We start from the raw sequence: 12,990 nt of genomic DNA, 5'->3' as shown, positions 1-12,990 counted from the left end.
GTGCTCTGCAAAAGTTTGAACTCACTTAGAAAAATCGTTTTTTTTGTTGTATTTATGGCTTGAATTATCCTTCTCAGACCGTTTTATACAACTTATTTGTTCAGAACAATATTGTATTGATAACTTTTAAGCATTTTGTTTTAATTATAATTTATTTATTGTATCAAAGTATGTGTATTTTAAAATATTTAAAAATCGACAATATTAAAATGTATCATTTTTAATTACTTCGACATTTTTTTTAACTCGAATCAATTTTTGCTTAATGCATGGACACTTCAAAATGCGCGCCAATGACTTCGAACCTCATCTGCCGTCGATTGTTTGTACAATTACCTCAGATTTCGTCACTCTGACACTTGAAAGACAGTTGCTCATTGCACAATATTTTCGTCAATATTTCCACTTCAAAATTGTGTCTATAGCCTTGAAAATGGCAAGAGCAAGGCGAATACCGAAAGAAAAACGTCCTTCTATAGTAATTTGAAGTGAAACCGGCGATTCGCAGCAAAAAATTGCACAAATACTGGGAGTTTCACGGAAAGGAGTCCGTACAACTTTGGAGAGATTCGCTAAAACCAAATCGTTTTCCGGCAGGAAACGCTCGGGCCGACCGAGAAAGACGACAAAAAGTTATGATAAACTTATACAAGTGTTAAATAAGAGGTCCAGACTCAAAACAGTGCCAGATATCAGAGCCGAGATCAATCAAGCGCTACCGAAGCCGATCTCTGATAGAGCGATCTCACGTCGGTTGCATGATGTCGGTTTGTATGGATGGGTCGCTGCCAAAAAACCATTGTTGCGATCGGTAAACGTCCGTAAACGACTCAAATGGGCAAAAGAACACAAGAATTGGTCTATTGAACAATGGAAACAGGTGTTATGGACTGATGAGTCAAAATTTGAAATTTTCGGTAGCAAACGGCGAATGCACTTTCGCAGAAAATCTAATGAACGGCAATGTGTGAAGCCAACAGTTAAGTTTGGCGGTGGTAGTATGATGGCACGGGGTTGTTTCTGCTACGCTGGTGTCGGCACATTGATAAAAATCGACGGAAAAATTCGGAAAGAAGACTATCACCGGATACTTCAGCGAAGCGCTATTCCATCTGGCATTTATTTGATAGGAGAGGTATTTGTATTTCAGTAAGATAAATACCCTAAACATACATCAAAACTTTGTACGAACTATTTAAGATCGAAAGAAGCTGCACGCACTCTTAAATTTATGGAATGGCCACCACAATCGCCGGATGCAAATCCCATCGTACTTTTGTGGGATGAGCTGGACAGAGAAGTGCGGAAACTGCATCCAACCAGAGACTCTCACTTGTGGCAATGTCTTCAGCAGGCTTGACAACGATTGCGACCAGAAAGACTTTAAAAATTGGTAGGAAGAATTCCCACAATTTGTAGGGCAATCATCAAACCGAAAGGCCAACATATTGATGAAAAACGGCTGGATTGATTTTCTCAATTTTTCCAGAAAAACTCAAGAATACCAGAAGTATAAGTTTAGTATTTATTAATGAAATGTTAATTTAAACAAATACGTTGTATGAAAATGTCTGAGACCGATAATTAAAGCGATAAATACAAAAGAAATATTTTCTAAGTGAGTCCAAACTTTTGCAGGGAAGTGAAAACTGCACCCGCTCCCAGCGAAATCAAGGTAAAATTTCAGCCATAACCACGTCTTACGACCATTAGATAGGTGGTCACAGTCTGTAACGGAATCAATACGGCGATCCAGCAAATGTCTAGTGCACCCTGAGGACACGGAGCAAGCCAAGGCCGACCTTCTGCATTTTTCCCGCGAGTGTTTTAGAATATTGTTGACACGCAGGGATGCTTTTCAGGCTACTGACCAGTAAAAGCTTGGCACTTCCAAGAGCCCGATGATAAGGACAATTAGTTTAACCGAATATTTCAAGTACAATCGTCGCAACTCCCTTATAAGGTGTCTATACCTCTCTTTCTTTTCATTCTCATTAGCTATGATGATATTGTCAGTTGGTGCCGAAAATTCAATAACGTACATGGTGCGCTTCTCTAAGTCAAGAAGAACCATGTCAGGCCTCGAGTGTGCAACAGAAACAATTGTCGAGAATATAAAGTTCCAGTATATGCGGCACTTTTCATTCTTGACAATTTACTCTATTTACCTAGGATCATTTACAGGAGCGATATTAAGGTTAATGCCGCAAGACTGACGGACATAGTAATAAAGCACTTTTAGTGCTGCATGTGCCTTTGGATGTAGGTCGTTCCCGCATGAGTTGAACAACTAGATAGTATGTGTGCAAAATGTTCGGGGTGTACATGGCACGCCCTGCAGCTATCATCGGGAATATTTTGTCTCAAAATTTGGCGAAGATATGCTGAAGTAGAAATGACACCGTGTTGACATGCCAAAATAAGACCTTCCATGCTTGACTTCAATCCGGGTAATTTAAGAAAAGCAAAAGCCAGCTCACATGACATTAACTAATCCTCCAAATTTTTGTGGAAGACGCCGTGTATCCTTTTATCGAAGAGCGGTTTACGGAAGTTTTTCTCTTGTGCTTTCTTAATCCGCGATTTCAGGAGTGAACACTTGAGATAGATAAGATTTAATGAATTTTGCTCACCCCTACTACTGAAGTTAAGGCCGAGTGTTTCAACAGCCTCCTCCGCTGCTTTGTACAGAAACGCGCCTTTGCCCACTTCTTAGTGCTTGCTGACCATTTTAAGAAGATAGTCTCTTCCATTTACGACTCTATTTGCTGTACCCAGAATAATCCTGTTGTGAAGACATTCAAGATTCAATATTCCGCGACCACCTTGACGGCATGAGAAGTGGAGTCGCGGAACAGAAGACTTAGGATGCATGCTATTGTTCATATTCGCAACCTTTCGTGTCCCGATATCAAAGGATCTGAGCTCGTTTTTCGTCCATGGAAAAACTCCAAATGAATAAAGTACGACTGGACAGCAAGCGTGTTCATTGTAAATACTTTGTTCCTTGCCGATAGCTCGTAAGACCAAATCTTCCTGATAAAACGTTTTTATCTGCTTCGGAGAGTATCCTTTATAGATCTCACATCTTGAATGCGGCTCGGTGGCACACACAGGTGCCATGGCACGCACAGGTGTCTGTGGCATGCACAGGTAACATGTGTAACCTTGTACTTTCGATCTGCAGATTTGCCGCAAAAGTACCCGTCGGAATGGCGAAGTGCTAGAGATAATGGCAATAATGCAAGGCAAAAGAGGAGTAGGCTTATGGTTTCGCTCTGAAAGACACCTCTCTGAAAGATGACCTTTTTAGTTATCAGACGATTTTTTCCAGATGAGATAGTAAATCTGGTTTTCCAAAGCCGCATCGATCTCTCTATGCACATCACGATTTGCAGATGAGGCTTTAAGCTTTCCAAAAGACAGATGATAAGTCTATGGGAGGTCGAATCGAAAGCTTCGGGTAATCAATTCAGGCCATCGATTGGTCACACTGGTAGGATGCTACATCTTTGCAGACAAATCTATCGATGAGCAGGTTCTCCCGACATCCTGCTACGCCTTTCTATGAGTCGCGTTGTTCATACATTTCTTGCCGCACAGGTTCAATTGCCTGAACAATCCTATCGTTTAGGATAGCTGTGAATATCTTATACAGTGTGCTTAGAAAAGTGATTGGCCTGTAATTCTTCGAGTCAGCTCAGTTGCCTATTTTCAGCAGGAGTATTGTGCCCCCTTGCACAAACCACTCCGGAATTGGCACTTCCGAATTTAAATATGAGTCTTCGTCCAGTCTATGCTGTACTTCGTAAACTTCTCTCTAAAATATCTCGCCCTCCTTTGGTTTGAGCGGATGGTTGACAGTAACTGGAGGGTCTTGGAAGAATCTAGATAGGTCAGAGAGAAACTGTTAATTTTCTATGACCCACCTCTCTCTCCGCTTTAGACTTCTCTTAGCATCGGATAGTATCCGTATTCTCTCAACAATATGCTGACTGATGGTTAGCAGCTTTTTCTTGTTACTAGGCAGTCTGATAAGTACCTGAAAATTCTAAGAGATGGCATTAGTATTCACTAATGTGAACCATTTTCGTCGAGCTTGATTCTTCAAATGACGCCTGTCAAAACTACAGCCATTTATGTTAACGCATTTACAAGTTACAGCACTGAGAAGCGACTAACCTCCGAGTTTTTTTTAATTTGGAAAAATCTGAGTTTCGAGTTTTGATCAAACACTACTATCTTCGCAAGAAAACGATATCCGAGACAAAGGCCAAGCTGGATAAGTATTACCCGGACTCTGCACCGTCGATTGGAACGATTCGTAAGTGGTTTACCGAGTTTCGTTGTGGCCGTACGAGTACAGTTGATGCTGAACGATCTGGGCGCCCAAAAGCGGTCACTACACCAGAAAATGTCGAAAAAATCCATGATATGATGTTAAATGATCCCAAAGTGAAATTGAGAGAAGTAGCTAATGCTGTAGGCATATCATTGGAACGTGTGGGCAATATCGTGCATTCAGTTTTCGGCATGAAGAAGTTCTGCGCGAGATGGGTGCCGCGTTTGCTCACAGTGGACCAAAAAGGAATTCGTGTGACAACTTCCCAGCAGAATTCGGCATTATTTTCGCGTAAGCCGGCCGAGTTTTTGCGCCGATTTATAACCATGGATGAAACCTGGATCCACTACTACACTCCTGAGTCAACGCAACAGGCAAAACAGTGGGTTCCACCGGGCTAAACTGCTTGAAGCGTCCAAAAACGCAACAATGGGTCGGAAAGGTTATGCCCTCCGTATTTTGGGATGCATATGGCATAATATTCGTGGACTATCTTGAAAAAGGTAAAACCATAACCGGAGCATACTATTCATCATTATTGGACCGATTGAAAATCGAAATCGCCGAAAAACGACCGCATTTGAAGAAGAAAAAACCGCTTTATCATCACGACAATGCGCCTGTTCATTCATGCTTAGTTGTACAAGCCAAATTGCATGAAATCGGCTTCGAGTTGGTTCCTCAGCCACCGTATTCACCAGACCTGGCCCCCAGCTACTATTACTTGTTCCCTAACCTGAAGAGATGGCTCACCGGTAAGCGTTTTTACTCAAATGAGGAGCTCATAGCTGAAACTGAGACGTATTTTGGAGACATTCCGATCGAGTACTTTTTGGACGGTATCAAAAAGTTAGAAAATCGTTGGACTCGCTGTATCGACCTAAAAGGAGAGTATGTTGAAAAATAAAACCGACTTTGGCCAAAAAAACGTCTCCGTGTTTCATTTTTCAGGGACTTATCAGACTGCCTAGTAAGTGTGTGAGAACGGGTCTGAAGTTCGCGCGCGAACTTTCGAACCTTGGCGATAAAATGCCTGCCAGATGTGATGTGGCCAATCGCACACTGAATGCGGGAGGCGTACTGTCTTGTCCAGCCCATTTTTATTGCAAGTTGATGCATTCGTCTTTTGGGCTTATGATCAACCGTTGGTTTGGTTTACAGTTCGGATCGCCAAAAGCTCTCGCTGCAGTATACACACAATAATTGATAGTCCAGAGGTCAGATTTTTCGGAGAAATTTCCACGAAGCTCGTTATCTATTTCAGCCAGATCTTTAGGCTTAAGAGAAACCTGGGTGTTGATGTTTTTCCAGGTTATAAAGTATCGCTCTTCCTCTACCGAATGCCTGCCCGCGGTTAATCTTAGTGTCGCCTCTCTTTCACTGTTGCCGGCTTTTTCTGGCTGTGGTACAGTTGGCGTTCCGCTTATGTAGCCCCTTTTTTTTGAGTAAATCGGCATTGTTTCGCAAACGTTGATGAAAAAAGTACGATAGCTCTGGGTGTTTCTCGTACCACCGAGCATGCAGTCGTGCCATGTAACCCCATTAAGGGGCCACACTTACATCGTAGCACTCTAGCAAGTCGCGATTTAGTCACTCCGTCCACCTAAACGTCCGGAGATTCCGTCGATCCATCGCATTGAATCCCCCTTCATTGACTCCCCCAGCTCGAGAGTCGTCAGCATTGTTGGCCGCAGTGTTGCCAACCGTACCAGAATTACCTAATCTTATCATAATTGTGACTCATGTACCATGTACATTCCATCACTGGTACATTCCATTAGTATACCTCTAAAATATATCATAATTTTCAATTTCTATCATTAAAAATTTTTTAAATCCATATTAAAGGCATGAGTCAAATAAACGAAAGGACTGGACGATTTAACAACTATTTGTCCAATCAGTCCAAATTGTGACATAAGAAAATTGACGAATCAAATAGCTTGGTTTATTCCGCATTTGAATTTGCCTCCACTGGTCCACTTCTAACCTATGTAGTTCCGAGTTTATTCTGGAAAATTTGTTGTATACGAATCAGTATGTGTGATCAAGATCACGGGTCCACAATATGGGAGAAAAAAAGAGTGGATATCCCGGAAATCTTGTAATAAGAGCCGTTCAAAAAATGCTAAACGAATGAAAATACTGCGAGAAGATAGTTCTTCAAAAACATCGAAAAGGATCCAAAATTATATACAAGAATGGAAAGCCAACAATATCGATCACGTTGGTTATGTCCAGTGCCAGGAAAATCAACTCTGGTGCAATACATGTTCATGTTCGCTGAAAACATTCTTCAACGAAACAATAAACAGGAGAAAAATACTGTCAGTGAATAATATAATCATATTCATCAATAAAATATTAGAAAAAATTCGTGAATAATAGAAGATTATTATATTTTGAAGTATCTGATAATATGTTAATTTGAATTTCACTCCGCACATGTGTATCGGGGATACGTACCATAAAGTACCATGATTTCCAGGTGATGATTCCATAATTAGGTTTGAGGTGCCTGGCAACACTGGTTGGCCGACCCATTGTCGGGAGCCCTGCGCGTTCTATTGTTTTGAACCGCACTTACTACAAACATGTTTGGTGTTGTCATTTTGGTTCCCGCGAGAAGCTAGGGAAAGGGGTTCGTCCATCCTCGTAGAGCCCCACATGTAAGGATAAGGCTGCATACTCTGAGAGGTCGCCCGGTATCCCAGACGCAATGATCAATAAGAAATCGCGGACAACTGTCCAGAAATGCTCTCGAAGGAATAACCACTAATCGAAGGCCTACTAACAGTGCCGAAAGCTAAATAACTTTTGCAGATGCAAACTGTAAAACAAATCCAGCGGCTGATCATAAGACCGAAAAACAAATGAATCAACTCACTACAAAGATAGGCTAGGCAAAACAGTATACGTCCCATATTCAGTGTGTGATTGAGTACATGAGATCTGACAGGAAATTCAAAGCCAATTTTCGACAGTTCGCGCACGAACTGCGGATGCGTTATCACACACTGGACAAGTCAAAGCTGCTGTCTATCAGTCAGCATATGGTTGGCAGAATAAGCATACTATCTGACGCTAGGAGAAATCTAGAGCAGAGATAGAGGTGGGTCAGAGAATAGCAACAGTTTTTCTCTGACCCATCTCGACTCTTCAAAGACCCTCAAGTTACTGTCGACTATCCGCCCAAACTAGAGCAGGTCGTAGTATTTTGGAGAGACGTGAAAGGTTTATCATTTACTGGAAGAAGACTCAAACAACATAACAAGCTTCAAGGAGCTTTTCTGCTTCGCATCGCATTTCCAGCCTCTGCCTCTGCGGCTAATACCTAATGCTTATTTACTATTAATAATATTTACAATTTACTTACATACTTCTTCCACTTTCATTTACAATCTTTTCGTCTCCATTTTTCTTGTTCCTTCCTTCTCTACTTCTCCCTCTTACCCAACACACCCTTCACCCATGCTACTGCCATTTTGTCCGACATTTCATGCAACAATACCTTCATGCTGATTCCACTACTTTCCACCTCTCTACACTCCTCCTATCAGTGCTCCACTTTTACATCCCCCTTTCCCCACAATTTACAAATTCTCTTCTTTCTAGAAAGCCAGAACCTATTATAATCCACCATGCATCTGCATCTCATCTTTAACATCAGTTCCTGACTTTATTTCTCTCCTGTCTTACACAAATATTGCGCTATCTCCCTTTGCATACTACGCACATTGTCCTCGTTAAACATTGACTTCCTTATTCTTTCCTCTCCTTTTGCCTTTACTCTCTCCAAGCCATTCTTTTTGACCATTGCATATACCTTTCTTCCTCGTGCATCCATCTTATTCCATCCATCTGCAATCCATTCGTTCTAAAATACCTTTATACCTCCATCTGCTACACGCACGACTCCCTGTTATAATCCCTAAACTTTTTCTTCCTGTCTCCCTCCTTACAATAGAGTTAGGTTTATCACTTGCTAAACCCAGTGTCTACTTTACATATTTCTACAGTATCTTATTTACCTCCACAATTTCCTCATTCCCTCATTCCTCCGAAACAGGATGCCTAGATACACAAACTCTTTCACCGCCTGTACCACCTTTCCTTTTCACTAAACCTTTACATCATCTTCTTTAAAGCCTCCACGCTCTTTGCTAGCAGTTATGTGTCATTTGCATGTGAAAGGCACCATATCATGACTCCTCCTACCCTAATTCCTCCTGCCACTCAGGCCGCTAGCTTGCTTTTGATGTCCGCGATCAAAATTGGAAAAGGCGTTGGACTTAGCGAACACCCTTACCCTAATCCCCTATCCATCCAGAAACCCTCCTAGATTCCCTCCCCTACTCTTACCCTATCTTTCATCTCATAATATGCCTCCCTTAGCCTTTCGATAAGGCCTCTCCCTACTTTCCTCTCTTCCACCGCCTCCCGCAACCTCCCCTATCCACTGAAGGGAAAGCGCCTTTTAGATATACAAAAAACGCGTACACTTTCGCACGATTTTTAGCTAATTCTCTATCTACCACGTGCTGCACAGTGATGCGATTAACACCTCCCTCCAGCCTCTTGGAAATCCCTACCCCTCCTTACTCTTTTCACAATCCCCTTCAGCGTTTTCCTTACGTCTATTTTGCCAAACAGCCATGCTTTGTTCTCTATCCTGTACAACGCTGATGCTTTAGACCTTTTCAAGTTCCTGATCTGCTTTCTATCTCCTCATCATTCAGCTCCTCTCCATCTACCTTTCTCGCTCTTCTAATCCCCTTATCTCGAACTTCTCTGCCTCTTCCCACCCTTACATATTCATGATTACATAGTCTATCACCGATACCCCTATCTTACTCAGATACGTGTATTCTCCCTCTTCGTCCTCTGTTACCATACTATTTGCCGCCGACTAGCCTCTATCTTCTATTCAGTTAATTAGAATCTCACCCTACTTATTTATTATCTTATCCTTGAATTTCCTTTCAAAGCCCTCCCCTTTCCTATAAAGACCCTCTTCCCTCTACTAACCCTTCCTTCCCTATTTACTCAGACCGCCTGCTGAAGCCTCCATTTATACCCACTTTGGCAACGTTTGCTCTACTCTATCTCATTTGTTTCTCTCTACCGACGTCTCTACTAATCTCACCACGTCAAATTTCTGGATATATATCCAGAAATCATTATTTTTTATAAGAACCACCCCTGGCCCCCTTAAAAGCCCAAACTTCTGACCACAAACTACCCGGATCCCTTATACACTTAACCTTACTTTCCCTATTTAACTACCTCCACCAAAATGCAAGTTAGATGAAAAAAGTATTAAGAGGCATGAAGATCTATTCTGCTCCGAAACTAGAAAGTTTAAAGATCTTCTGATCGACGAAGTTTCCTTTAACCCACCAGCAGCTGGCCCGCATTTTACCTCGTATCAGAACTGTGTTGTAAGAAATGTACGAACAACGCGGCTCAAAGAAAGCGAAGCAAGATAAGCTTATTGATAGATGTATCTCGAAAGACGCAGAATTCGACCAGCGCGGTCTATCAATGGCCTGGATTGATTACCGTAAAGATTAAGATTTGACCTCCCACAGACTTATCATCTGTTTTTTTGAAAGCTGAAGGGTTCATCTGCATATCGTGAGGTGCATAAAGAGATTGATGCCTCTTTAGAAAAGTAGATTTACTACATCATCTGGAAAATATCGTGACTCAACTAACAGCGTCTCTTTCATAGGAGTGTCTTTCAGAGTCTTTCGTGGTTCCGAAGTGTACTTTTGCGGCATACGTGGAAATCCACGACGGGACTCTCGGCTTAAAATGGTCAGGATGCATGAACAGTTGTGCAAAGGAGAAATTTCTCTAAAAATCGGCAGAGGAATCTGCTAAAACAGTTGGTCTTGATCTCAATATCAGGGGTGAGCAACATGCATCAAATCATATCAATCTCGAGTCAACACTCCTGAATACCGGATTAAGAAAGCACAGAAGAAAAATTTCCGTGAACGCTCTTTGCCAGGACGATGATTACAATCACTTTTTTCCCACAAAAGTATTCTATTCAGGAAGAGTTCACTTTCCAAGGTCATATATCGTGACCTATTAGGGCTAGGACACTTTTTTTTCTCACGCTGAACTGACTCTACATTAATTTATTTCATAGGAATTTTGCCTCGGGACTTTTAGGAAACGAGGTATTTTCAAACGACAAAACTTTTCCGTTTTTGGTAAAAAGTGCCCAAACCTGGAAATTTTACCTTGCAATTTCTAAACTGATAGAGTCAAAAGAATGTATTTTTTTAGATATCTGCAGATTATTTTTACTCTATTTCACCTTCTAGCATCATCAACACAAAGTAAACCTGATACGATTTATTTTGAAAAAACTAAACTTCACTTTTTTGCCTCTAAAAACAGACAAGAATGATCAAATTTGAGGGGCCATAAATTATTACCTATTAGAGCTAGAACATTGTTATTTTTTCTCGAATTACAGAAAATTGAGTTTACGTTTACTTATCTGCAAAACGCTTTCCCGTCAAATAATTAGGTAAAAAGTTACACAGTGGTTTTTGAAACCTAGTTATTCTTCTGTTGGACACTTTACTCTAAAATGCAATGGGAATCATGCGTATACTCAAACGTGATGTTTGGAAATTTTTTCAACAAAAAACCGGGTCCCTCCTTCTATTTGTGGTAAGATTTTCATTATGTTAAATAGGATCCCGTAATAAAGCGTTTTCTCAAAAAAATTGTAAACATGATTTTTTTGGGAACAAAAGTACCAGATGCCTGGACTTTAGTGAATACGTTTTTCCCATACTGTCACGTCTGGACCTCTCTCTGGTTTCCCATTGAAGTTTCTTTCATAAGTTTCTCTCATAAGTATATATGGTGGCCTCTGTAAAAATATTGGCTGACATCTTCAGGCAGTCCAAGTCTCTAATTGACCTGCGTACCTCCTATTGTCCACTAGAAAAATATTACTATTCATGAATTTATAACTGACTTTAACGCTTTGAATATTTTTTCCAAATATTCGTATTCATTCATATATAAATATGTACTAACTATGATAATCTTCTTGACATTTCTACGTATCATGATGTCACGCTAAAATACTAAATTCGCAAAATGGATGTTTTCCAAAGTTATACCAATAAAAACTTACTAGTGAGTGAGCAAGACCGGTTTCGTTCTTATTTTTGCCAAGGTCATTTTTCAACCTCGACTTAACTACTAATAATTTTATTTCCAGCGGAAACGGCGAAAGGCTTATATTTTTATGGTCCTATGGGCATTACTGTCTTATGCAACTTATTTCTGTTTATATCAACGGCTCTAAAAATTTCGAAACACAAAAGAGACACTGCACATCATCTCAGAGGTAGTGAAAGCAGGCGGCATGATGACAACAAGCAATGGTATGTTCTTGCATCAAAGCCACAATTACATATAGCTCCACTTTGAGCTTGGTCGCTATATAACTTCAGGCCCTATGTTTAAATATAGGTCATGTGTGTAAATATAGGTCATGTGTATAAGTATAGGTCCTGAAGATATACAGGGACCAAATACGACGTGGAGCTGTATGAAATGGAGACGTCGATATTACAGCTCAATTTTATTTATTATTACATTCTCATTCATGATAGTTTAATGTAATCATTCAAATTTTTGACCTCTGGTTCTTAACGGATCTTTAAGTTTCGGCACTCACAGAGTATGTCTGTCTGCATATTTGTCTGTATGTATAATGATCCGAATTGTTTAGCCACGCTAAATTATGAAACATTTGTCCAATCGAATCAGCTTTTCATAAACTTCTTAAGATTCCCAAATTGAAAGTTAACCCTCCGCCGTCCATGTTGGTCATATGTGACCCAGGCGATATTTCGAGGTTGAGTTTTATCAAGAAGAAACATTTTAGGAACTTTTTCAAAAAAAGACTTACCATAAGACCGGGAAAATCGATGATGAAACGCAGAAGCCAGAAGACTCAAATTTATAGTCTAATGAATAGATGTGACTACCCAGAAGAAAATGCGCTTTCTTCAACACTTGAGGTTTACAGGTTACCTGTCAAACAGTTAGAGGATTTCCCCGCTACTTTCGGCCAGATTTTTTTTTCTTAGAAAATTACAGGATAAGGCGTGGATTCACAACTAATATGATTGGATGGAGTGAGATCGTGCCGCTGTATATAAGAGAATCGCTCTCTAAAAATAATCGGATTATATATAATTCAGCTTTTCAACCAGAAGCCTTCGTACATCCAATTTGAGGCAATTTGTAAGTGCAATCTATAAATTCTTTGAAACTATATATTTAAGAGCTTTTGTCATTACTATATTTACATTATTTATTTAGATTAGAAGTAATTTTCAGTATTATTATCCCCCATTGTTTAAAACAAAGATCAAGTGTAGTTGGACTGAACAATTATGCGCTCGTCCTTAGAGACATAGAGAAACGGAGAGGGGGTGGTGTTTGCATGTACGCGCACGACAGCCTTAGGGGGGTTTTATTAGGTGTCAGCTCGGCTGTTAATTACACAGGCCGACAAAATTTGACAAAGGTCCGGAACCAGAGACCAGACCTAGTATACCCGAAGGGTTTTGCTGCGCTGAATCCGAATCCGACCTCAGAAA

At 40.5% G+C, this 12,990-nt stretch overlaps 1 protein-coding gene across 1 annotated transcript in view; it reads left to right on the top strand.

Moving 5' to 3' along the window:
- The window catches only part of LOC117181250 (G-protein coupled receptor Mth2-like), a 22,341-nt gene that overhangs the window by 2,225 nt on the left and 7,126 nt on the right, over positions 1–12,990 (top strand). Inside the window, exon 3 of the mRNA XM_033373814.1 lies at positions 11,598–11,763. Within this exon, the coding sequence (XP_033229705.1) occupies positions 11,598–11,763 (166 nt within the window). The remainder of the gene's footprint in view (positions 1–11,597; positions 11,764–12,990) is intronic.

Source organism: Belonocnema kinseyi, chromosome 10 (assembly GCF_010883055.1).
Source record: "Belonocnema kinseyi isolate 2016_QV_RU_SX_M_011 chromosome 10, B_treatae_v1, whole genome shotgun sequence".
NCBI lineage: Eukaryota > Metazoa > Arthropoda > Insecta > Hymenoptera > Cynipidae > Belonocnema > Belonocnema kinseyi.
The sequence above is the reverse complement of the archived record's forward strand: the minus strand, read 5'-3'. Positions and strand labels throughout refer to the sequence as shown.